The 24,112-nt window shown below is 42.4% G+C and overlaps 1 protein-coding gene and 2 pseudogenes across 1 annotated transcript; 2 read left to right on the top strand and 1 right to left on the bottom strand.

The window, feature by feature from the left end:
* Positions 1-2,458: 2,458 nt before the first annotated feature.
* On the top strand, positions 2,459-4,785 carry LOC148329667 (uncharacterized). Its single transcript, XM_088305845.1, has one exon. The coding sequence runs from the start codon at positions 2,816-2,818 to the stop codon at positions 4,763-4,765; it is 1,950 nt and encodes a 649-aa protein (XP_088161971.1). The 5' UTR covers positions 2,459-2,815; the 3' UTR covers positions 4,766-4,785.
* Positions 4,786-5,753: 968 nt separating this feature from the next.
* Positions 5,754-6,435, bottom strand: LOC148329666 (uncharacterized; annotated as a pseudogene).
* A 10-nt stretch (positions 6,436-6,445) lies between these two features.
* Positions 6,446-23,622, top strand: LOC148329665 (uncharacterized; annotated as a pseudogene).
* Positions 23,623-24,112: the final 490 nt, after the last annotated feature.

Here is a 24,112-nt window from a genome sequence, read left to right as displayed (position 1 = left end):
GTGGAGAACATCATTAAAAACTCATAGCTAGGCTGACTCTGTGCTATGCATTATCATGAAAGCTGACTGGAGAATGCCATGACATTGTGTTCATCCAAGAAAGATCTTAACTGCACCAACTTTTCCAGAATTTTTTAAATAAAAGAATAGCGAAATGGGTCTAAAGTTCTACAGCACATCTTGATCAAGGCCAGGTTTCTTAAGACAAGCTTGCACCAGAGCATGTTTAAAATGTTGGAGGACTACACCACAAGACAGACTGCTGATGATAATGACCAAAACCGAGTCGCTAATACTTGGGAGAACCTCCTTTAAGAACTGAAGAGGGACAGCGTTCTATGGTGAGCCGGATGGCTTAATATGGCAAACCACATCCTCCAACATGACAAGATCGCCTCAAAGGAATCCAACACTGTGGAACAAGGATAGTGGACAGAGGCCTCTAAAGATGACAACGAGATCACCTCTAAGGAATCCAAAATATTACTACAAGAAGAGTGGAACCAAAAGCTGACTGCCTTTAAGTTTGATGTGGGAACACAAAGCTGATCCAAGGCTTCAGAGAACCGACTAGCAGTGAGGACTTAAAAAATCTGACAGCTGCATTCACTGGGAGTAGGTTTAACCCATAAAAACCCAGACCCATTTTTCCATAAAGGAAAATTATATGGGATATACTACAGGCCAAGTGGATCACATAAAACACATTTCTCATGTTTTTTTTCAGAATAAGACTTTTTCATACCCGAGATCTGAGTTGTTACATCTATATCACATTGAGCGTTCATGGTAAAAAAAAATTCTTTATTTGGCAATAAGTAAGCATGACAGTTTTTAGTGCTTGGTAACATGTGTTAGAATAATATTAAGAGGTTATTATACATTTGCCGTGATGCAGCTTATTTTAATATGTAGTGCATATAACATGTTGCAGTTTAATATAGTGAACTATGCTGAGTGTTTGCAGTGTGACGGTGGCACTTCTTCAGAAGTAAACAACATCCAGAAGAGCCCTGATAAGTTGGCATCGAAGTCTGAAGCAAGCAACTGGGTCCTGATAAAGGATGTTGACGTCAAAGTCAGCTGCGATCCATGGCGACACCCCAATGATAAACCGGACTGAACCAGCTTTTGAGAAGACGAACTGTACCACCCTTGAGTGTAATCTGATTCCCCGATGTTATAAAAGGGAATGTGTGAAAAGCATCGAGGAACAGAAGGAAGATGAAGTTGCCAAATAAACTTTGTTAACCTTTCTGTCTCCACTTGAGCTGTCTGTCTCTCCTTTTAGCTTTCGAACACGATATGTCAAATTGGCGAACCTGACATACAATTGGTCCTTCAGAGCCGTGGACCCAACATACTGGAGGCGTCCAGGAGCGAAGCCGACGACCGAGGACAATCGTGGCCACAACAAGGATTTATTTTTATTTTTTTCCAGGATTTCTTTTCTTTTTTTGTTTTTTTTGTTTTTTGTTTATCTTTTTTTATTATTTTTTTTTGGACCTGGTCCTCGACTTTGCTACTGGATGCTGAAAGTTGAAGGGAGGCTGCGGAGAGAGACGTTCAGCTCATCTTGGGTGAGTGTGTGAAGTCCGAATGTGATGAATGAGTGTGATAAATGTGGGCATTTGAAGGGGTACGTAGTTAAATTCTGCGTTAACAGGAGGGCGGACTCCTCTGCAAGTAAGTAGTTAAATTCCGTGGGGATATTGTGGGGACTAGACAGAGTAAGTCTTTAAAACTGTGTAAAACCGTAAGAATACTAGTCAATGTTACGTGAAGAGACAGAGATAGTCTATAACACTGATAGGGGATAACAGGGGTGTATTTGAAAGGGGAAAAAAGAGAAATAAGGGGAAAAAAGACGAGGGGGAAAAAAATAAATAAAAAGGGAAAAATAGTGTGAATGTAAAAGGGTGCATGGAGGCTTGCAACCTCATTTTGGAACAGGAAATTTAACCGACAACTGTCTGGGAAGCAGAAGCTTGGGAATTACCTAAAACAGAGTAATTGTCAGCCTGTTCAGGGATTGGAGAACAGTTTAGGGAAACATGGGGAAATCAAACAGTAAAAAAAAGCTAGCAATTTATAGAAAGCCAATGTCCGGAAAAAGTAAAACATTTAAAGTCATGGATAACAAAATATGAATTCACTGGTCAGCTTAGTACACAAAAAATAGTCGACTTACAAAATAAAACGAAGAGAAGAGAGAGAAAAAAAGAAAAAAAAAAAAAAAAAGGTGAAGAAGCAGCTAACAAGCCATTCATAGGTGTGGCTGTGTGTGCGCTGATAGATAACGTTCTGCGAGGCAACATCCTTGCAGACATGTAACAACAAAGTCTTATGCAAGAGAAAATCTATGGCTAGAAAAAGGAGCTACTTTGACTAATGGCATATATGTCATTTCAGGAAAAAAAAAACAAAAAAAAAACAATTCTTCCAAAAAATATTTTTCGCAATATTGACACATGTTGACACACATGTCAAACAGGAGGGAAGGTATGGTAAGACAGATAAACCAATTTTATACAACATATGGGTTTAATTTTTTCTCAAAAGATTTTTTGAAGAGCCTGTATGATCTGTGCTCGACACAATTGTCAGGGAAACATAAGCCCAAAACGAGGACAGTTTCCCCAAGCAATAATACACCTTGCGCATTGTAAGAAGGTCATCTCAACCGAGACACCCGACAAGGGGAAGGTAGGCAAGCCTGGTGACTAGGTGGGGGCAGATCAATAGGATCTGAAAACATTTTAGGCCAGTGAAGAACTATAAGCCACCCTACCCTATTAGGGGTCTCTCGGCCGATATGACTTTCGCGTGGATAAAGTTTGAGGTTTTGTGTTGTGCAGCCTTGGTTGCAGTGAAAGCTTTGTATACACCAACATATACACCGATAAATAATAATAATGGACATTCAACTGAAAATCTTAGGTTACCTGATAAGATGGACTTTACATCATGCGCTAGGAGCAACAGCATTGCTGACTCAGCAACAATGATTTGTTTGCCGACTAACAAGGTGACAACTGCTATTATACCATGGTCTGAAGTTAAATTGAGTGAAGCATCCGTTTTCAAAGTAGGACAACATGCGTATAGTGCGCAAAGTTATGGACGCCGGTACACATGGTACTTAACTGTGAGAACTAGAAGATGGGATGGACTGGTAGCAGAAACGGGACAAGACTGGTCTGACTGGACGACTGAAAAATGTGCAAAAACTTTGCGGAAGAAACTTTCATTAACACATGTAGCGATAGGAATTCAGTTAACTATTAACTCGACAAATTGGGGATGCGACAATAATCCGTGTGAAGAATTAGATTTAAGCCCATATTCTCAAGGGGTAGATCCTTATCATACTATTGTAATTTGTGTATCTACCATTTTAGAGAATCCCGTTGAGGCTACCCCTATAAAAAATATAGAGACCAAAACTTCGATGAAAAAACGATCTAAAATGGTGCTAAAATTTAAAGGAAAACTCTCTGTAGATGATCACTTTTTGGCTGTTACAGGAGTTACCCAATTAGGAAATAATTGGCTACTATTAATGGAATCAGCTGCTAAGACTGCAAATTCTAGCTGTGTTTCATGTATGGGCCCGAGACCATTGCTACGAGTAATTCCAGCAGCTCTTCCATCGACATGCCTTTTAGAAGTAATGACAAAATTGACGCCTAATGCGGATTGCATTGCTTGGAATGATGTCTACCCGGCTACGAAAGCAACGAAAGATAAGCCTATCTTTTCGACCGATGTGGCAGTGGCTAACTTTACTTGTGTTAATCTTACAGGAACACAAAATAGAGTGGGAGGCTTATCATCAGCGTGGTGCAAAACAACTCTGCTCCAATCAGGTACACTACTGCCACGCAGCGATGTGTGGTGGTGGTGTGGGGGTACTAAATTATTTGATTCATTAAAGGACGCAGTTGGAACTTGTGCATTGGTGTCACTTCTCTTACCAGTGTCTATTTTTCCATCCACAGCAGGGGACATTCAAAGAGCAGTTGAAGCCCACGAATCCCCCTATTATTACGCCAGGAAAAGACGAAGTGCTTCCTGGAGGGATGGTGATATGACCTATTTGGATGCAATTGGCCAACCAAGGGGCGTACCAGATGAGTATAAGTTGGTAAATCAAATCGCAGCGGGGTTCGAGTCCATTCTCCTTTGGATTACACCGAATAAGAATGTGGATCGAATAAACTACATACACTATAACGTGCAAAGATTGGGGAACTTCACTGAAGAAGGATTTATAGCTATTAAAGAACAATTGGCAGCAACATCACTCATGGCATTTCAAAACCGCATCGCGGTGGACATGCTGTTGGCAGAGAGAGGAGGGGTTTGCGCCGTGATTGGTGATCAGTGTTGTACTTTCATTCCTAACAACACTTCTCCGGAAGGGTCCCTCACAAGAGCCATTACAGGCTTGCGCGCCCTGAACCGAAAGCTGAAGGAACACTCAGGTGTGAGTACCTCTGCATGGGATGAGTGGTGGAACAAAACGTTTGGTAAATATAAAAATTTGGTATTTTCGGTAATGATTTCTATAACAATGTTCACCTCAATCCTTGTACTGTGTGGATGTTGTTGTATTCCCTGCATTCGCGTTTTGATTGTCCGACTTATCTCAACAGCTCTCGCTCCAACAAATTCCAAACTACAGGAAATATATCCTTTGATTGATTACAGAAGTGCTGGCGATGGAGGAGACACTGATGACCAAGTTGATGACGACGACTGAATTTACCTGGGAGATACTATTCGTTAATCCAAAACGCTCAAATAAAAAAAAAAATAAAATAAAAAAAAATAAAAATAAAAAATAAAAAAATTAATAAATAAATAAAGAATGATAAAGGGGTCTACATTTGCTATCAAGCTAATGATTTGATGGAATTAAATCCTTGGAAGTTCCATTGAAGATAATTTTTTGGGGCAAATGTAGAATAAACAGGAGGGAATGTTAGAATAATATTAAGAGGTTATTATACATTTGCCGTGATGCAGCTTATTTTAATATGTAGTGCATATCTCTAATCTCGTTGCACACTTGAGTACAATGACAATAAAGGGATTTCTATTCTATTCTATTCATATAACATGTTGCAGTTTAATATAGTGAACTATGCTGAGTGTTTGCAGTGTGACGGTGGCACTTCTTCAGAAGTAAACAACATCCAGAAGAGCCCTGATAAGTTGGCATCGAAGTCTGAAGCAAGCAACTGGGTCCTGATAAAGGATGTTGACGTCAAAGTCAGCTGCGATCCATGGCGACACCCCAATGATAAACCGGACTGAACCAGCTTTTGAGAAGACGAACTGTACCACCCTTGAGTGTAATCTGATTCCCCGATGTTATAAAAGGGAATGTGTGAAAAGCATCGAGGAACAGAAGGAAGATGAAGTTGCCAAATAAACTTTGTTAACCTTTCTGTCTCCACTTGAGCTGTCTGTCTCTCCTTTTAGCTTTCGAACACGATATGTCAAATTGGCGAACCTGACAACATGAAAAGTGTCCATTATTTGCATTTCAACAACATATATTGTAGCTTTGACTTTAATGACAAGATTTAAGATAAAATTCTTCAGTTTAGCTTTGCATCACAAAATTGCCTACTGTATCAAAAATAACTAATGCTGCATATTTGGTTGTGTTTGTAATCTACCATGGGTACAGAGAACTGAACAATGGATCCAAACAAAAGTTGTACAAAAAAACGTTTTTTCGCCTACACTAGATGGTAAATCTTGAAACAGTTTTGTTGATCAATGAAGCAAAGACGCACATCACATTTCTCACAGAGAGGGGTAACTATGTTGAATTTGCGCCGTTTGCTGTGGCCACGTTTGTCACATTTAACAGGCCAATGTGCAACTTGGTCAGAGCAAACATCATCTGGAACTCCATGACAAACCTTTTGGCCGGTGGTGGTGGTGATGGTGAAGATGTGGGATTGAGTGATGGTTGGCCTCTTTATGCCTGCAAAAGAATGAGGCTAGTGCTAACCAGACCTAACATGATGGTGTGCCAGAACAAGTATAGCTACCACCTCTGTGAGCTCATGTGATAGTAGCACCTTGCAATGCATGTATCTAGGAGAGCCACTCCTCCCATAGATGTGTTATATTCCTTAACAATGTGTGGCCTCCTGACCTCCAAAAAGTCTTGTCTACTTTGCTCCAGAATCGAGCATTATCTCGAGGCTCAACTGCACAATAGGATGAGATCAGGGTAACAGATTTGTTGTCATACCACTTGACAATGACCAGCCTTTCTTTTTTTCCCCACCTTGGCGTAAACAGGTCCTCTGCCTCTCTTGGCAAGACTTTTATCATCTTCAAGCTGACATTCAGCTAAGCAATTACCAAGCAGAGTTTCCACAAAGTACATCTTTCATTGGAGAAGGTTGAGAAGGGACGTGTTCGCCAGCTTGAGCAGAATAATGTGGTAACCGTAAATGTGGCAGACACGACAGTAAGCATGGGTTGTAGCCAACCTGCTTGTCCGGTTAGCATTGGCCGTAAGCGGCTTGCTAATCGCAGTGGGCTTGTTACGGCACACAGCAGTTCCATTCCACTTTGGTCTTCTGGCTTTCGTACTTTACGCATTGGTGACCCCATTACCTACAACATTAAGATTGAAAATCTGGCCACAGTAATGTGTATTTCAGGGGCCAGAACACCCAACATTGTAGCTAACCTTAGGGAGATGGCACACAAGAGATCTAGACACCAGCGTAGTGCAAGCAACAGTAGCTACTCGAATATCGTGTTACACGTCGGCTCCAATGATACTAGGATGAGGCAACAAAAGATCACAAAGAAAAACACAGAAAGGACAAGGAGATCTCAGCAGAAAGAGTTAGCATCGACTAATTGTCTCTGGCTCCTTCGCTGCGAGAGGCAATGATGAGAGGTTCAACTACTGCAGTTTGTAGATAATTGGCCTTCTTTCTGGTGCCGACCTGACCTGCTGCAGATGGACGGCCTTCACCCAAATTGGGAAGCCGCCATCACTCTTTCTAGAAACATAAAGTACTATTCAAGCCTTCCATGACAGTTCACATCAGAGCAGGTCGCGTTGCAGGTGATTAGCGAGCCTGTAAGAATGGGTATGGCGTCTGTACGGCTAGAGCTAACTGGCGCCGTGCTATACTCTGACAGCACATATAATCTTTCTCTTTGTAGATTAAGCGCTACACACCACACACTGTTGCGTGACATACTGATATAGTACTACTGAGGTGATGGTACATGATGGGTATAAGCATTCTTCCTCAGTCGGACTTGTCAATGATGAGGCATTGTCTCAAAATAATTGCACTCAAAAGCTGACAAATAACAGATTCAGGTATTCAAGACTTGAGATTCCTACTGTCGCAATTTCCTGCCCCGCTTACAGTTGCTCGAGGTACAATACGGGACCAAGGCAGCACTTATTACACTTATTTGATTAGGAATCCTTTCATGCAGAATAATATAGATAAACCTATTTTATTGAAACTCTTTTTTTTTTATATTAGATCGCCCTCTTTGAAAGCCCTGCTAGTTTATGACCTCATTAGAGACCATAATCTTAACCTGACTGGTCATTGCGAGACCTGGTTAAAACCAAATCAGTTTTTACCGCGAAAAGAGGCCTCGCCTCCAAACTTTGTGAGTTTGTGTTGTGTGCCCTCATAAGAAAGGTGGGGGTGTAGCCCTTATTCGAATCTGATCGCAAACGTCGTCCTTGTTCAAACAACGCCTTTAAACCATTGGAAGTTCTCATTATGTGAGCCACAGTCGCATTGCAGTGTTATCTTGCAGTTCTTTACTATCCCCCTGGCTCGTAATATGTTTTTTTAGATGATTTTTTTTTTTTATTTGTGGCTGAATTGGTAACTCATGCAAATAATTTACTTATCATGGGTGACTTTTACGATCATATGACTCTTCCGTCGGAACCTCTTACTGTGGCGTTTCAGACAAGAATTGAAACTTTTAGTTTCAATTATCAAACAATAGATGAGGCGATGCATACAAATGGTGATAATTGTAATTTATTTATTTTTTCGCCAAGATGGCGGCACGCATGGACACAACGGCTAAGGCTCTCCCTTCCAGTACTCTTTATTACTTTTTATTTATGTATACTCGGTTTTATTAACACCAACTGTGGCTGAGTATAGATACACCCGTAAGGACTTCATGGACATTGGTTATCGATACAAAATAACCTTCCCAGAGGAATTTTGCTTTGATCGCAAAATTTCTGACTAGCGAGGCCGCCCGGCTCACCGTGGATTGTCATCGGGACCGGGAGGCAACACAGACGACAGAGAGAGAGGAAGCAGAAGCGGGGCTGCAAGTCCGGTCTACTACCAAAGTTACGAAAGCAGCCCCACAAGTAACCACTGCCAAGTCTCTAACTCACCAACGCCAGATTCGTAGTCCATAAAATACACAATCTGGAATTACAACTCCTGGGAAACCGCTATGTTCGGGACAGTTGCGTGATCATCGTCACGGAATCCTGGCGGCAATCCAACATTCCCGACACTAGCACGCTTCATCGCGCGGATCGTACGGGAGACACCGGTAAGAGCAGGATTGGGGGTCTCTGTATTTCCGTGCATAAGGACTCGTCCAACAACAGCATGATCGTAGAGAAACTCTCCTCGCCCAACATTGAGTACATGTCCGTTAAATGTCGGCCTTATTATCTCCCGAGGGAGCTAACAATAGTGATCGTCACTGCTGTTTACATCCATCCTGCTGCTAACACTAGCACGGCGCTCTCGCTACTTGCGTGCATCATCAACAAACAACAGCGGGCCCACCCTGATGCCGTTCATATAGTAGAGGGAGACTTTAATAAGGTCAATTTGAAGAATGTACTCCCGAAGTTCCACCAGCATTTTAAGTGCCTAACAAGGGAAGAAAACACTCTTGATCATTTTTATTCAAACATTAAGCCCGGTTACAGAGCCATCCCCCTCTCACCCTCGGCCAGTCAGACCACCTGTCCTTGCTGCTCACACCTGCGTACACCCCTCTCAGACGCAGACTCAGGCCCAACACAAAGACTGCTAAAACATGGTATGAGACCGCCATGGATGAATTACAGGAATGCTTCCATAACACAGACTGGGACCTCTTTGATCATCAGGACATTGTTTTCACACAGAGTGTACTGGACTACATCGAGTTCTGCATGGAAAATGTGTCCCTGAACAAGAACATTCGGACTTTCCCAAACATGAAACCCTCAAATTCCAGCCAGGTTCGCTCACTACTCAAGGCCCGTGACACTGCCTTCAGGTCAGGCGACAGAGCTCAGTACAGTGTGGCCTGTGCTGACCTGAAAAAAGGCATTAAGCAAGCCAAAACGGACTAAAAGAAGAAGCTAGAGTCCCACCTTGCCAGCAACAGTCCACGGACCGGTAGACCTGAGTGCGTCGCTAGCGGAGGCGCTAAACAGCTTCTTTGGTCGCATGACTCACCGCAAACCGCCACACCCCCGCACTCCATGCCCCAAGAGCCATCTCCATGCTGAACTCTCACACAGATCTACCCTTACCTTGCAGAACAGCAGCATAATGTGTTTTTATCTATCCAATTTCATATTTATTTTCTATTTAATTATTTAATCTTTAATTAATTTTATATATATAATTACATTTTTTGTTGTATTGCACTGGAGCGGGGAGCTCTCTAATCTTGTTGCACACTGAGTACAATGACTATAAAGGGCATTCTGATTCTGATTCTAACCAAAGGCTTAGCATCCTCAAATGTAATGGTATTACCATATACTATTACAACAAAAAGGCAATCAAGGAATTTGGAAAATCAAAAATACGGACGTTCAAAACAACAATGATCAAAGTCACAAGCACACAATCAAAAAGGAGGACTTGGACTTGAACTTGACTTGACTAACAAAGGACACACAGACTTGACTTGCGACAGCAGACTTGGACAACTAACCCGACAATGCAATACGATATAACTTTGCTGTCAAGAGTCAGCAGTCTTGTTTCCCGAAGGGGATCATGTTTGCTGGATTTTTGCCTCATGACAGCTATGTTGCTTTTGGTTGACACAGTACGTTATTTACAACTTTAATGGAGGAAAATTTCATTCATTAAATCATTTGTATCCGGATTTACTCGTCTTTCTGTGCGCCGTCGAGGCTCGATCTAACACTAGCATGCTTAAGTCATTGTCATACTCTCGCAGGCTAAGCATGTCACTACGGCAATCCCGCGCACGTGTGCCTTTATAAAACAAAGGGACCTAGATGACTAGGCGATGCTTATCTCAATCAGGAAGGTATTGGCGAAAGTGGTACATGCGTGTGTAGTGTTAAACTGTTCCTGCCTTCCGCCTAACCAGGGTCGAGAGACGCTCCTCATACAGAGCACAGAGAGACAGGGATCACACTGCAGTCTAGGGCTGAACAATTGATTGTTTTGGGACCACCCCGAAATCGCGATCTCAGACCTCGCATTTTTGAGACATGCCGACATTCACGAAGCAGGTCACGCCGTACTGATAAAAAAAAATAAAAATAACGCGCTGTCTTGCGTCTTGAAATAATTTCTTTCGCTGCTGTTTGAGTGCACGATACTAAAGAATAATGTAATCATGGCAGTCAATCTAAACAGAACAAAGGGTAGACTGCTAGGAGCCACTTTTGTGATCCCGGCATGGAAGTCCATTGTTTCAGAGGGGTCTCGTTCACACCTTTGTTGCAGCCTTGATCTAATCTTCCTGCATTCCTCTCCTGAGGGTCTTGTCATTAGCATGGTCCAAACTTCGGTTACACTTAAAGGATTTCATACATTTGACTATTAAAGGAATATATGAGTTTGATCTTAACATAGTTCATTAGATGTTGCTGCATCCAGTGTATGAAAATGTGATACTGTAAAATGCTGAGAGTGTGACTGGTGGAGCGAAACTGGTTGCGGGGGTTATGCAAGGATGGAATGTTGCAGGATCACCAGAAGGAGGGGAAAGCCGAGATGTACAAAGCACAACCAGGAGGAGTCGCCACGGGATTCGGCGGGAGAAGAAAGACCAATAAGAGCAAGCTAAAGTTAACTGCAGGATACACATAGCCAATAGAATCATGCCAGGATGCCTTTGTCTTTGTGTCATTTACATATTGTATATTCACTACTGGGCTACTCGGAAAAAAGTTCAGTAGAGTTCTGTGGATGGCAGGAGAGGTGTAGAGTTGTATTGAGAGGGATCCGAGACCCAGGCGATTATGTAATAAATCTGTGTATTTGGAATAAATCCACTCGTGCGTGAAAATGCCGGCTTCCTGATACCTTTCTATTGCAGAATGAGCGCGCATATTGTTGGATGAGTGAGAGTTGGGTAAAATCGCAAATTGGAGTCAGATTACTAATTTGAGGTTACATTGGTTTAAAATTAAATTCTAACATTGATTTAAAGATAAATTCCAACAATACTAAGCTATCTAGCATTGCTGCAGTATGGACTTTATTTGTACCAAATGCAAGTCCGTGCACAGAAGCAGCAACGAGCTGCATGATGACAAATAAACGAGCCCACTAACAAGTAGGATTTTAAACGAAGAGGCAAACGCGGGGTTGCTAAGTGTGCTAATCGCGAAAGTGAAATGCAGATTTGACTCAAAATAAGTGCTTAGGTGTACAGTTGACTTAGAAATGGTTAGAACCGTGTTAGGTTGGAGAGCCAGCAGCTACGAACAGAAATGTTGTATTGTAAAATAAGATGCCGGCGACATTTGCAATTTAGCAGACGCTCTCAGACCGGAACACGTAAACAGCTGACGTCATCATGATGGTTTGATGTCAAATGTATTTTAAATATTCAACATCTCAATAACATTTGCACCACAGAGTATTGAGTTTCTAGGTCGACACAATAATAGGTCTCCAAATTATATTTTCTAATAAATTTTGCTTTGCGATGAAACAATGATTTTATTGACATAATCTGACCTCTATGTACAAAGAACATGTACATTCGTATGAAAGGTAAAACATTTGGGGGTTTAAAAAAATGCATTTTCAAACACACAATTACTCATAAATGTGCTTCAAATTTCAATCAAATGTAATCTTATGACCCAGTGTACACGAATAAGAAAACCATAACTGATATAAAATGATCAGAGCATGTATGTTGTGATGGTGTTGGGTGGTCATGTTGAAGATTTGACAGCCTTTGTGCGCATGGTGAATGAATAATTTTACATCCAAGTGAATATGCTACCGCTACGATGAAAAAGAAGTTGGTAGATGTCTTCAGGGCTGGACTATGCTCAAATGTGAAAAAGTTTGAGAAGATAGGATCAACTGAGTCATGTTGCAGGAGCTATTGTCACGGAGAATAATCAGACGTTGCTGAACTGTAATGGCCACACCCTTCGGCGAAAAGTCACAAAATTTGGCATAGAGTAAGATCAACGTGTTAAGCTGTTCAGACAAATTTTCAGTTGGATTCAGTAAAAGGGCTCCGTGCAGTACGTTAAAATGTAAAAAATTATACTTTTAGCCGCGACGAGGTGGTGCAATGTAATATAACAGAATCTAAACATATAGATGTCTTTGGGTCACCACTCTTTATGTATATGTGACGTTTTCGATTTTTAGCAGATTGAGCGGGGCAGTTATTGAGCATTTTGTCCATTGTGGTGAAGGAAATATGAAACGAAAATTTTGAGCCCCGCCCCTGTCATGTAGTATTTCGGAAACTATAAATTTTGGTGCCATTGTTTGTCCCAGGTCTTAAGATGGTACAGTGGAAATGTTAAGGCAATTGGATGAACTCTCTAGGATCGGGGTGCAAAGAATGACCACTGTAAATGTGCAAAAATGGGCCAAAGTTGGATATGAAAAAAATCATAACTCGCTTTCTGTTCATTTTAGATTATTGCTGTGAAAGAAATTATTTGTACATCTCGGGGTACTACACGTGTTAGCCAAAATTCAGGGGCCTAGTTCAAACGGTCCGGGATGGCACGAGAGATCGACAGGCGTATCGGTTCAGCCTCCGCTGTGATGCGGACGCTGTATCGGTCTGTCGTGGTGAAGAGGGAGCTGAACCAAAAGGCGAAGCTCTCGATTTACCGGTCGATCTACGTTCCTACCCTCAACTGTGGTCATGAGCTGTGGGTTGTGACCGAAAGAACAAGATCTCGGATACAAGTGGCCGAAATCAGTTTCCTCCGCAGGGTGTCTGGGCTCTCCCTTAGAGATAAGGTGAGAAGCTCGGTCATCCGGGAGGGACTCAGTGTCGAGCCGCTGCTCCTCCACATAGAGAGGAGCCAGATGAGGTGGCTCGGGCATCTGATTAGGATGCCTCCTGGACGCCTCCCTGGTGAGGTGTTCCGGGCATGTCCCACCGGAAGGAGGCCCAGAGGACGACCTAGGACACGCTGGAGAGACTATGTCTCCCGACCGGCCTGGGAACGCCTGGGCATCCCTCCGGCAGAGCTGGAAGATGTGGCTGGGGAGCGAGAAGTCTGGGCTTCCCTGCTGAAGCTGCTGCCCCGCGACCCGACCCCGGATAAGCGGCGAATAATGGATGGATGATTGGAAAATAGAAAAAAATTTATAACGAGCGCTGCGAGCAGCTATAAAGGGCCCTCGCAGCCCTGGCAACGTTGGGGTACTGGCACGATGGAAATGTGAAATATTTACAATAAATAATGAATAAATAAATAATGCAAATAATGGAATCTTTAAGAGGAATTTTTGTGTAATTAAAGTTACAGCAGCTTGTGTTGCCAAAGCCACGTAAATGTTGGAAGTAAATTATAAGTGTACGACTGCATGTGCAATTTGGCATATGGCTCCAAGAGTCTTTGTTGTAGGTCATGACCTTGCACATACGCCATCACATTTTAAAGAGCTAGGTGAAACACACATCTGGGGCAGCTTCTTTTAAAGTTTATAGGGTGCGATAGTGAGCCATTTTTAAACAATTGTCCAAGAAACTAATAAAATGTTGAAATGCCTGGTGTGTTTGCAAGGTTTCGTGAGTTTTCATTCATATTTAGATCCTCAAAATACGTTTCTTTTTTTGCCGAACTGTGCAAAGCCAATTACCCAGCATTTAACGAAAAATTAAAAATTTCGTATTGTGACATCCTGAAGGCCAAAACACTAATCCGAGCAAATATGAGGTAGACCTTGTTAACCTGCTCTGAGAAAAACACCAACAAAAATAACCAGTATTTGCCTTAACCAGTAGGTGGCGCTACCAATACGATGAAAAATAGGTTTGTAGATGTCTTCAGGCCACTTCTATTATCAAATGTCAGAAACCTTCACCAGAAAGTATTGTGTAGTTAAAGTTAGAGCAGCTTTTGTTGTCAAAGCCTTGTCCATGTTTGAAGTAAATTCAAAATGGCCGACTTCCTGTGCAATTTATAGCATATGGTTCCAAGAGACTTTTTTGTAGGTCTTGTCCATATTTCATCAAATTTTAAAAAATCCAGGTGAAACACACATCGGGGTGGCATTTTGGAAAATTCCTAGGGGGCGAGAGCAAGCCATTTAAAAAAAAAACTGCACTATAATAAAGTATTGATTACCGTATTTTTACGGCCAAAAGACGCGCTGTATCAAAGGGCGCAGCACCATTTGAGGGTGCTATTTCTGTATTTAATACTTAGACTGGGCGCCCCGCACGATTGGCACATGTTGGCATGCTAGCTCGCGCATGCTAACTCACGCATGCTAACGCGCGCATGCTAATGGCTGTTACTAGCAGGATTTCAGCTCAAAAACATCAACGAAAATAACTTGTATTGGCTTTAACCAGTCGGTGGCGCTGCCACTACGATGAAAAATAAGTTGGTAGATGTTTTCAGGGTTGGACGATCCTCAAATCTGAAAAATTTCAAGATCATCTGAGTCATGTTGCAGGAGATTTTGTTGTCAAGGAGAATAATAAGATTTTGCGGCACCGTAATGGCCACGCCCTTCAGTTATAAGTCACAAAATTTGGCATGGAGTAAGATCAACGTCTTGAACGGCTGTTCTGACAAATTTTTAGTCTGATTTGTTGAAAGGGCTCTGTGCATTACGTTAAAATGTAAAAAAAAATAATAATAAAATTTATTACCACTCTGTGATGCCGTGTTTATAACTGAATAATAATATATAGATTTCTGCAGGTCGGGACGTTTTAAGAACAGGTGAAGTTTTGGAGCATAAGCAGGAGAGTTATTAAGCATTTACTCCATTGCGGTGCCCCGCCCCCTTTGAAGTAAATTAAAAATGGCCAACTTCCTATGCTATTTAGCACATGGCTCCAAGAGACTTTTTTTTTAGGTCTTAGTCTTATACTCCATACAATTTTCAAAAATCTAGGTGCTGCTTTTTATAAATATTTTTTTCCCAAAAAAATGTAAAATTGCGCAACAAACGAATAAAATCATGATTTTGCCTGGCCTGGTGTGTATGCAAAGTTTCATGAGTTTTCGTTCATATTTAGACATTTTTGGGGCCACCCTGTACTTTGTTGAATCATCTTTTGCTTTTAAGAGGACACATAGTAATCATAATAGACTGACTTTTTAAGTTGTTTTTTACAGATAATTGTGTACCAGGCGTGTCTACCAAAACATCACGTTTGAAAAGTGTTAAAGAAACTAAGTTCTGTCATGTTATCATGTTTCAAAACTATACTCACAGGTCAATAGAAGGTCACAGTTACAGATGTTCCTCTTAAAGAGGAAATCGTTTGGGTTCACACTTAACACGAGTGAGAACCAAAGTCATCTTGTAAGCTTAACCTGTTAGAATGACAGGAAGCGTGTGGACGTGTGTGAGTCAAAGTCAAAGTGTCATATTTTCCATTCTGTATGAATCTGCATATTCAAATCTGCTTTGCTGTGCTTCAATAAAAAGTCACGCGGGAACAGGAAGACTTTGGCTTTTTCTCTGAAAGATTCAGGGGACTGCGCCTCACAAAAGTGACAAGACAATCTTACCTGGTTGATTCATTTATACAGTTCTATTAGGCTTGTCTGGTTGTTTTGCAGAAACTTCTCTGACAAATTGAGACAAGCAATTAAATGATTTATTATCTGTGTTTCTGAAAATGTTTATATGAGTGAATTGTTCTGCACTTCCTTATAATTATGTTACAGTATGGCGAATACTGTTTGATAACCTATTAATTGACGACACAAAGTGATTCTCCACCCAAAACATGGTCGGCATATCCAGCCACTTTCCAATGGTTGGCGCATGGCCGCCATAGAACATCATTATGCTGTTCATGCATAAAAAGTAAACACCCACATCCCACAAAGGTGTGACTTCCTTGATATCATGTGGTGATAGAAGATAGATCTAAATATTGAGCAAATTAAGAAACAGGGAGCGTACATTTTATTATTCTTGATCTTTAGGGTATTTTGACAATCTCATAGAACAGTTTTAATTTGTGAAAGCCATGCATATGTTCTTTAAGTTCAGCATTCATTCTTTTTACATTGCTATCTTTTGATGAGAAGTCACTGATGGTATAGTGGTACACTCGCCCGAGGTGTGTGCGGGCAGCTTGGGTTCAGTTCCCACTCAATGACGGTGTCTATGTCTGCCCTGTGACTGGCTGGAGACCAGTTCACGGTGTAGTGCGCCTTTCGCCCGTAGTCAGCTGGGATAGGCTCCAGCACTCCTCCGCGACCCTGTGCAGGATAAGCGGTGTGGATAATGACATGACATGGCATCTTTTGATGAAATTTGCCCAATCTTCCTTGCAAAAGTTTTAAATCTGATAGATTGAGTGAGCATCGTTTATGCAGTGCATAGCCCTCGCAGGGTCACCCGACAGATGTTCAAGATATTGACTTTAATAAGGAAACTGACATTACCAAATTCGCAACATATTAGCACTGAACAAAAGAATATTCACATTCTGGAACACCTAGGCCAAAGTACAAAGTACATTTTTATTTCAAAATATATTTTGATTTCACTTTTTACTTCAAAAGTGTTGTATTTACTTTCTTTATCAATTATAACCGAAAAAAAGGATTAAATATTGCCAAGAAGTACATATTTTTCTTAACTCGTGTGCAGGATATGACATGCAAAACTGTATCAAGTAATGTGTGCCATTACATGCTCAATGTAAAACATAATTAAATAATATTATGAACAAAAGCTTCATATGGGATTAAATAATACATCAAAGTATCTATTATCTTCCTTCAGATATAAAAGACGAAACATAACCACTCATTGTCAACCCTACACCATTACCAACCTTACATTAGGAGTGATTTGGACAACTTCCCATTGACATTTTTGCTTATAAAGCAAGTCTCGACATGGAGGCTTTCAAAATGCACTAAACACCCTGATGAGACTTGCCCCCCTGACCAGAGAGGAAATGTTATGGCCGTGTTGTGGACAGCTCTATTAGCACAGAGAGGCACTTCAATTCCACATAAAACACTGTGAGACTCACTTTCAAGCATCTCAACTTGGAACGATCTATAATGGCTTTTGCTGTCTTCTGTCTGAACTGTTTTCTTAACCTGTTTTTATAGCATTTGGCCTTCTGCTGCACTATGCCTTACTATTATCACTACTTTTAAACCATTAGTCTAAAGATAAAGATGTCCATAAATAGTCCCACAATAGGGAAATTTGCAGTGTTACAGCAGCAAAGATATAGATCACACAGTGGCGGCGGCGTAATGTAGCTGTTAACATATAACATTAGCAGCAGACATTCATAAAAAGCATGCAAAATATACACAGTATATACACACTTACATCCCACAACATATACAAGTGCAAGGAAACACTCCAAATGTCTGTCCATGGTACAGAGGGGGAATAAATAAAAACGCTGCAATGATAAAAAATACAGAATGATAGAAAATACTGCAATGATAAAAGTACTGCAATGGGAAAAATACTGCAATTATAGAAAATACTGCGATGATGAAAGTACTGTAATGGTAAAAGTACTGCATTGATAAAAAAAATACTGCAATGATAGAAAATACTGCAATGATAAAAGTACTGTAATGGTCAAAGTACTGCAATGATAAATAAAAATACTGCAATGATAGAAAATACTGCAATAATAAAAGTACTGCAATAGTAAAAATACTGCAATGATGGAAAATACTGCAATGGTAAAAGTACTGTAATGGTAAAAGTACTGCAATGACAAAAATACTGCAATGATGGAAAAAAACTGCAATGGTAAAAGTACGGCAATGGTAAAAGTATTGTAATGGTAAAAGTACTGCAATGATAAAAAAAATACTGCAATGATAAAAATAATACTGCAATGATTAAAGTACTGTAATGGTAAAAGTACTGCAATGATAAAAAATACTGCAATGATAGAAAATACTGCAATGATAAATGTACTGTAATAATAAAAGTACTGTAATGATAGAAAATACTGCAATGATAGAAAATACTAATGTTCTTGTTAAAAAGTCTGACAGCAGCCGGCAGGAAGGGGCGACGAAATCTCTCTTTCGTACAGCGAGGGTGTGACAGTCTATCACTGAAGGAGCTGTGGAGTGTTCTAAGAGTGTCATTGAGTGGTTGGGCTGGGTTGTCCAGCATTGATGACAGTTTCGCCGTCATCTTCCTGCCCCCCACTGAGTCCACAGAGTCCAGGGAACAGCCCAGGACAGAGCTGGCCTTCCTCACTAGTTTGTCCAGTCTCTTTTTGTCCCGGCCCGAGATGCCTCCTGCCCAGGAGACCACTCCATAGAAAATGACTGATGAAACCTCCAAGTCATAGAAGTTCCTGAGGAGTGTCCCCTGAATGCCAAGGGACCTCAGCCTCCTGAGTAGGAAGAGTCTGCTCTGACCTTTCCGATAGCGAGCATCTGTGTTGTCACTCCAGTCCAGTTTATTGTTCAAATGAACACCCAGGTGCTTGTTAGTTGATACTCTCTCAACGTCTGTTCCCTGGATATTCACTGGTGCAGGTGGAGAGTGCCGACGCTTGCAGAAATCCACCACCAACTCTTTGGATTTCCCAGCGTTGATTTGAAGGTGGTTCTGCTGTCAGGTCCACAAAACCCTGAGTAATCCCTCTGTACTCCCGATTGTCTCTGTCAGTGATGAGCCCGACAATCGCAGAGTCATCTGTCTGCAGGTCACTGGTGGAGGAATTGTATTTGTGGTCCGAGGTGTAGAGGGTGAACAGGAAGGGAGCCAGAACAGTTCCCTGTGGCGCTCCCGTCCTGCAGAGGAGCACGTCAGACACACAGTCTTGTGTTCTCACGTAATGTGGCTGGTTTGTGAGGTCGTCATGGATCCATGTGATGAGGTGGTGGGCCATTCCCGCCTGCTCCATTTTGTCTCCCAGTAAGGTGGGCTGGATGGTGTTGAAAGCACTGGAGAAATCAAAGAACATGATCCGAACAGTGCTCCCCGCCTTCTCCAGGTGGGAGAGTGAAGTGTGGATCAGGTAGATGATGGCATCATCCATACTGATGTCAGGTTGGTATGCGAACTGTAGTGGGTTCATCGAAGAGCTCATCAGGGGGCGCATATGGACGAGGACCAGTCTCTCCAGGGTCTTCATCAGATGAGACGTCAGCGCCAGTAGTCTGAAGTTGTTGCGCTCCTTCGGATGGGGGGGTCTTTGGAACCGGAACCAGGCAGGATGTTTTCCACAGCTGGGGGACTCTGCCCAGCTTCAGGCTCAGGTTGAACATATGCTGGACGATTCCACACAGCTGGTCTGTGCAGGATCTGAGGCGCTGAGAGCTAATCCCATCTGGACCCGCTGCCTTCCTCGCCTTCATCTTCCTCAGCTGGTTCTTCACCTGAGATGTTGTGAGGAACAAGGCTGAGCAGGAGGAAGTGGTGGTTTTCTTATGTGGTTGGGAACTGAAGCCTGTGGGGGGAGGAGGGGAGAGAAGGGAGGAGAAAGAAAGGGGATAGAAAAGAGGAGAGAGAAAGGGAAGAGTGGGTCTCGTTCGCAGCGGCAGGAGGGGTTGGTGGGGGCTGCAGCAGGGAGACTGAGCGGGGGCAGGCATCTGATCAAACCTATTGAAAAATAGGTTCAGCTCTTTTGCCCACTGAAGCCCCCCTCCTTTTGGGTCTTTGTCGCCTGACACAAAAGCCCTCTTTTTCTCCTTCAGGAGAGCTTTAATGTCCGGTGTGATCCAGGGTTTGTTGTTGGAGAAACATCTTACAGTTGAAGGATTGTATTACGATTACTGGCATTATATTAAACACATACGGGACAGAATGTCGATTATTAAAGTTAGCAGGTTCATATTTACTGAATATTTTAAACATTGATGAAACTAGAAGCATTCATCAAATGAAACTAGAAGCACAGGTCTTAAGAATGACTGGGATTGTAGTCCTGATGTTTACTGATTTATTACATTATTCTCATATGCTAAATTTATAGTACTTAGTTTAAATGTGTGAACTTCATTGAAATTCTCAGTAGTGAGAACAGATTTGCACACATAGCATTTCCATGAGCTGCCCTCACATTCACAGCACTTCATGGACTAAGACGACGAAGCACATTCTCCACATTGGCTGTAGAGATGCAAACATACCAAATTGGGCACTGGAGGACTCACACAGACGCTATCGCAAAAAACACATCCCGAAAGACATAACAATTGGAGATCGGAGCACACGCACATACACACTTGCACATACATACACCTGCACATATACATGAACATACTCACACACACACACACCCCTACACTTGCACATACACACACACACATACACGAATACCTGCATATACATGCACACCGACAAGATTACAGAGGAATGCCAGCGGGGAGAGAGACGGAGAGACTGCCCGCCGGAGAAGGCCAACCTTGGCGTGCCAGTCTTGGGGACCAGACGGGAATCAACTATCCAGACGATGACTAACCTGGGGAGGAACTTCCCTTGGACATGGACCCGTGCCGTGGGAGGGAGCGAGGACGACCGATTCAACCTACACTCCCCTTGACAGAAAAACCTCCTATGAAAACTGAAGCTGAGCTGAAAGATGGCGCGCATTTTTCGACTGTGCTCGCCCGAGTGCAGTTTCTCGTGAGATTAAGAAAAAGCCGCCCAGATATCTGTCTTTGTACTATTTCCTGAACTCCAGAAATTGAAAAAACAAAAAATCTGAACTCTAATCAGTTGTTGAGTCTTTATTTGACCCTTTTCTTCTTGAGTACAAAAAAACGAACACGCATTGGAGTAAGTTTGGCTTTTAAAGGTTGATTTACTAACTACTTCTCATTTCCACGGTGACTCAACTCCAACACTGTCCTGGTGGGAATGGTGTTCTCCATGTAGAAATTAATATAGTCTGTAATTGTGTCTGTTAGAGCATTAATGTTCTCCCCGTGGGCTTCGCTGAATACCTCCCACACAGTTGTGTTGAAACAGTCCTTTAAGGCCTCCTCGGCTTCTCCAGACGATCTCTGAACTGTGCGTGTCAGAGCTGGCTGCCTGCGGAGCAGAGGTTTGTACACAGGCAGGAGAGCCACCAAGTTGTGATCAGCTTTGCCCAGCAAGGGGAGGTACAGTGATGTCTACGCCTCCTTGGTGTTGGCATCGAAAAGGTCCAATATTTTATTGTCTCTGGTGTGGCAGATAATATATATTTCCACAGCGGCGTCCGGCGTTAGCTCTGTTAGCCACAACTTCTCTGAACATCAGCAAGCTAGCCTCCCGGAAGTTCCTCTCGTGCCGGGTTAGCGCTGTTAACTCATCCATTTTATTGGGAAGGGATCTAACATTCCCCATAATAACGGACAGGAGGACGGGGTGGTCCCGTCTCCTCCTTGCCTGGTGTTTAGCCCCGGCACGACATCCCCCGTCTCTTCCTCCTCAGCTCGCGGGGGAGATTGGGTCTCACTCCGGGAGCCAACGCGGGGTTAGCACAGAGTGCTAACAGCTGAGTAGCTCCGAGTCGAGTTCTGTCTCAGGACACGGTCGCGCAAAAAACAGCCTCCAGCAGCACTGAAACCACAGAAATTTCAATGTCCAGTGTTGCGATGAGGTGAAATAAATAAAACAGTGTAAAAGGTAAAAACACACGAAAAAGGCTCAACGGAGAGACGAGCTGCTGAAACAGGCAGCCACTTGCGCGGCGCCGGAAGCGGAAATCAAATCTAAATATACAAAATTAATTTGCCATGTGAGCACTGCACCCACAGGTGAAAATCTAAGAAATTGTGTCTTTTTAGGCTGCCCTTTACAGCTATAAGAGCTTCCACTCAATGTTGGAGTGTGCCAATGCAAATATGGAAATTTATGTCCATTCATCAAGAAGAACATCACCGCTGCAACCTCAAAACTCTTTTCCCAAAGTACATTCATAAATATTGTAAATACATCCATCCATACATACATACTAGAGCTGTGCACAATCTAGTGACTCAAATTAAGATGAGTAAATTAGCGAAAAAGCGAATGCCGAATTAGAATTGGAGGACTTCTGTGAGAACAAATCATATCATATTGTCACATGGAAAGTCACAGGCATGTTTGAATGTCATTCCTCACATTTCAGTACGTGTGGGGAATGTACATGCTTCATGTGAAGCCTTTTTTAGCCAGTAAATGAGGATTAAATCAAACTGTTAAGAAGTAGGTCAATAAAACCCATCTACTGTATTTCTGTATCAACGATTTGTTGTTACTTTATTGCTGGCTTCTCTCTCTTCTCTCTTTATTGCTGACCAAGCAAAAAAACAAAAAAAATGTAGGCAAGTCAACACACAATGTACGTTCACGGTGTTACAACTCTCAACTAACAACTATCGCCCAGCATCAACTGAGCAGCATACTACTTGTTAGTGTGAATGTATATAAATTATCCCATATTTTATTCTATTAGTATTGCAAAGGAATTGTTCCACAGTGGGACCTATGTTTGACCATATGGATGAGAAGACCTTCAGGAGAAGCGAATGCCTGAGGACTGGATCAACAGCTGTAACATCAAAGGAGTTATGCCCGAGACACACCTCTGAATCTAAAGGACGGAGACTTTTGTGCAGGAACACTAAAAGGCATATCTGCCGTTACAATCAGTTAACGACTGCCATTGATGTCTGTTTTTCCTTTCTTATCTGAAATATTTACATGTTGCTGCTGTCCCTGTAAGGGGTGCGTTCCCGGCAGCGCCGGAAACGCAGAGGTGGGCTCTATAAACGCAGACACAGATAAGCCAGATGCGTAGACGAGGAATTTATTATTCCGACAGAGAAAACTATTATATATTACAAAAACAGGATAACAAAGAACATAACGCGGTGCCGAGAGTACAACTGAAAGTGCTGGTGTGGAACCCACACCAGGAGAAAAACACGAGGAACAGAAAGAGCTTGCAAAAGGCAAGAAACCAAAAACGAACGAAAATAGTTTACCACGGAAGGGTAAGGAGAGCCAATTGGCGAACAAACACAGCCGAGAAGGGCAAAGGCTAGATGCGGAGTCAATGGACGGAAACGAGGTCGAGAAACACGTGAAGCACATAACAATGAAGGCGAGAATAGACACTTGGGACATGAACATGAGCACAAGGAATAATCCGACGCTGAGCCGTCAGCGTGGCGCATTTAAATAGCTTGGTAATCATGAGAGTCAATGAGTAGCAGGTGCGCGGCAGGTGGGCGCGTCTCTCCAGCCGTGACGACAAAATGGGAAACAGGTGCTGGAGTGAACGCCCCCACGTCAGCTGAGCAGACAATAACAAAACATGAAGCAAGACACAAAACGGATCATGACAGTCCCCCCCCCTTCATTCCTGAGGACATAAAGCATTGTTTAGCTAGGGATTCCCTAATAAAATAGGGGGCTCGGCGTAGTGTGCTTCAGAGCGAAGTTGGAGATGTAACTGAGCACACCTCCGTTCATTCTCCTCGCGAGTAAAAAGATAAACTCTTGTCTTCCTTTATGGTTAACGGTGATCCAATGGAGGGAAGACAACAGTGGTCAGATAATTCTTTTAAAAAAAAAAGGGGGGGGGTGACTGGAGGTCATTGCGCGTTACGAAATAAAAATTCTGTGAATACTAGTCAATGGCAGGTATGTGAGGCACGGCAGGGTCCAAGAAA

The sequence above is a fragment of the Idiotropiscis lumnitzeri genome, chromosome 10 (assembly GCF_059441095.1).
Source record: "Idiotropiscis lumnitzeri isolate Australia: NSW breed Sydney's pygmy pipehorse chromosome 10, RoL_Ilum_1.0, whole genome shotgun sequence".
NCBI classification, from domain to species: Eukaryota; Metazoa; Chordata; class Actinopteri; order Syngnathiformes; family Syngnathidae; genus Idiotropiscis; species Idiotropiscis lumnitzeri.
This window is presented reverse-complemented; position numbering and strand designations above follow the sequence as displayed.

What these genes read in the sequence shown, in the direction of transcription:
- LOC148329667 (XM_088305845.1), top strand. Translation starts at nt 2,816, where the DNA reads ATGACTTTCGCGTGGATAAAGTTTGAGGTTTTGTGTTGTGCAGCCTTG.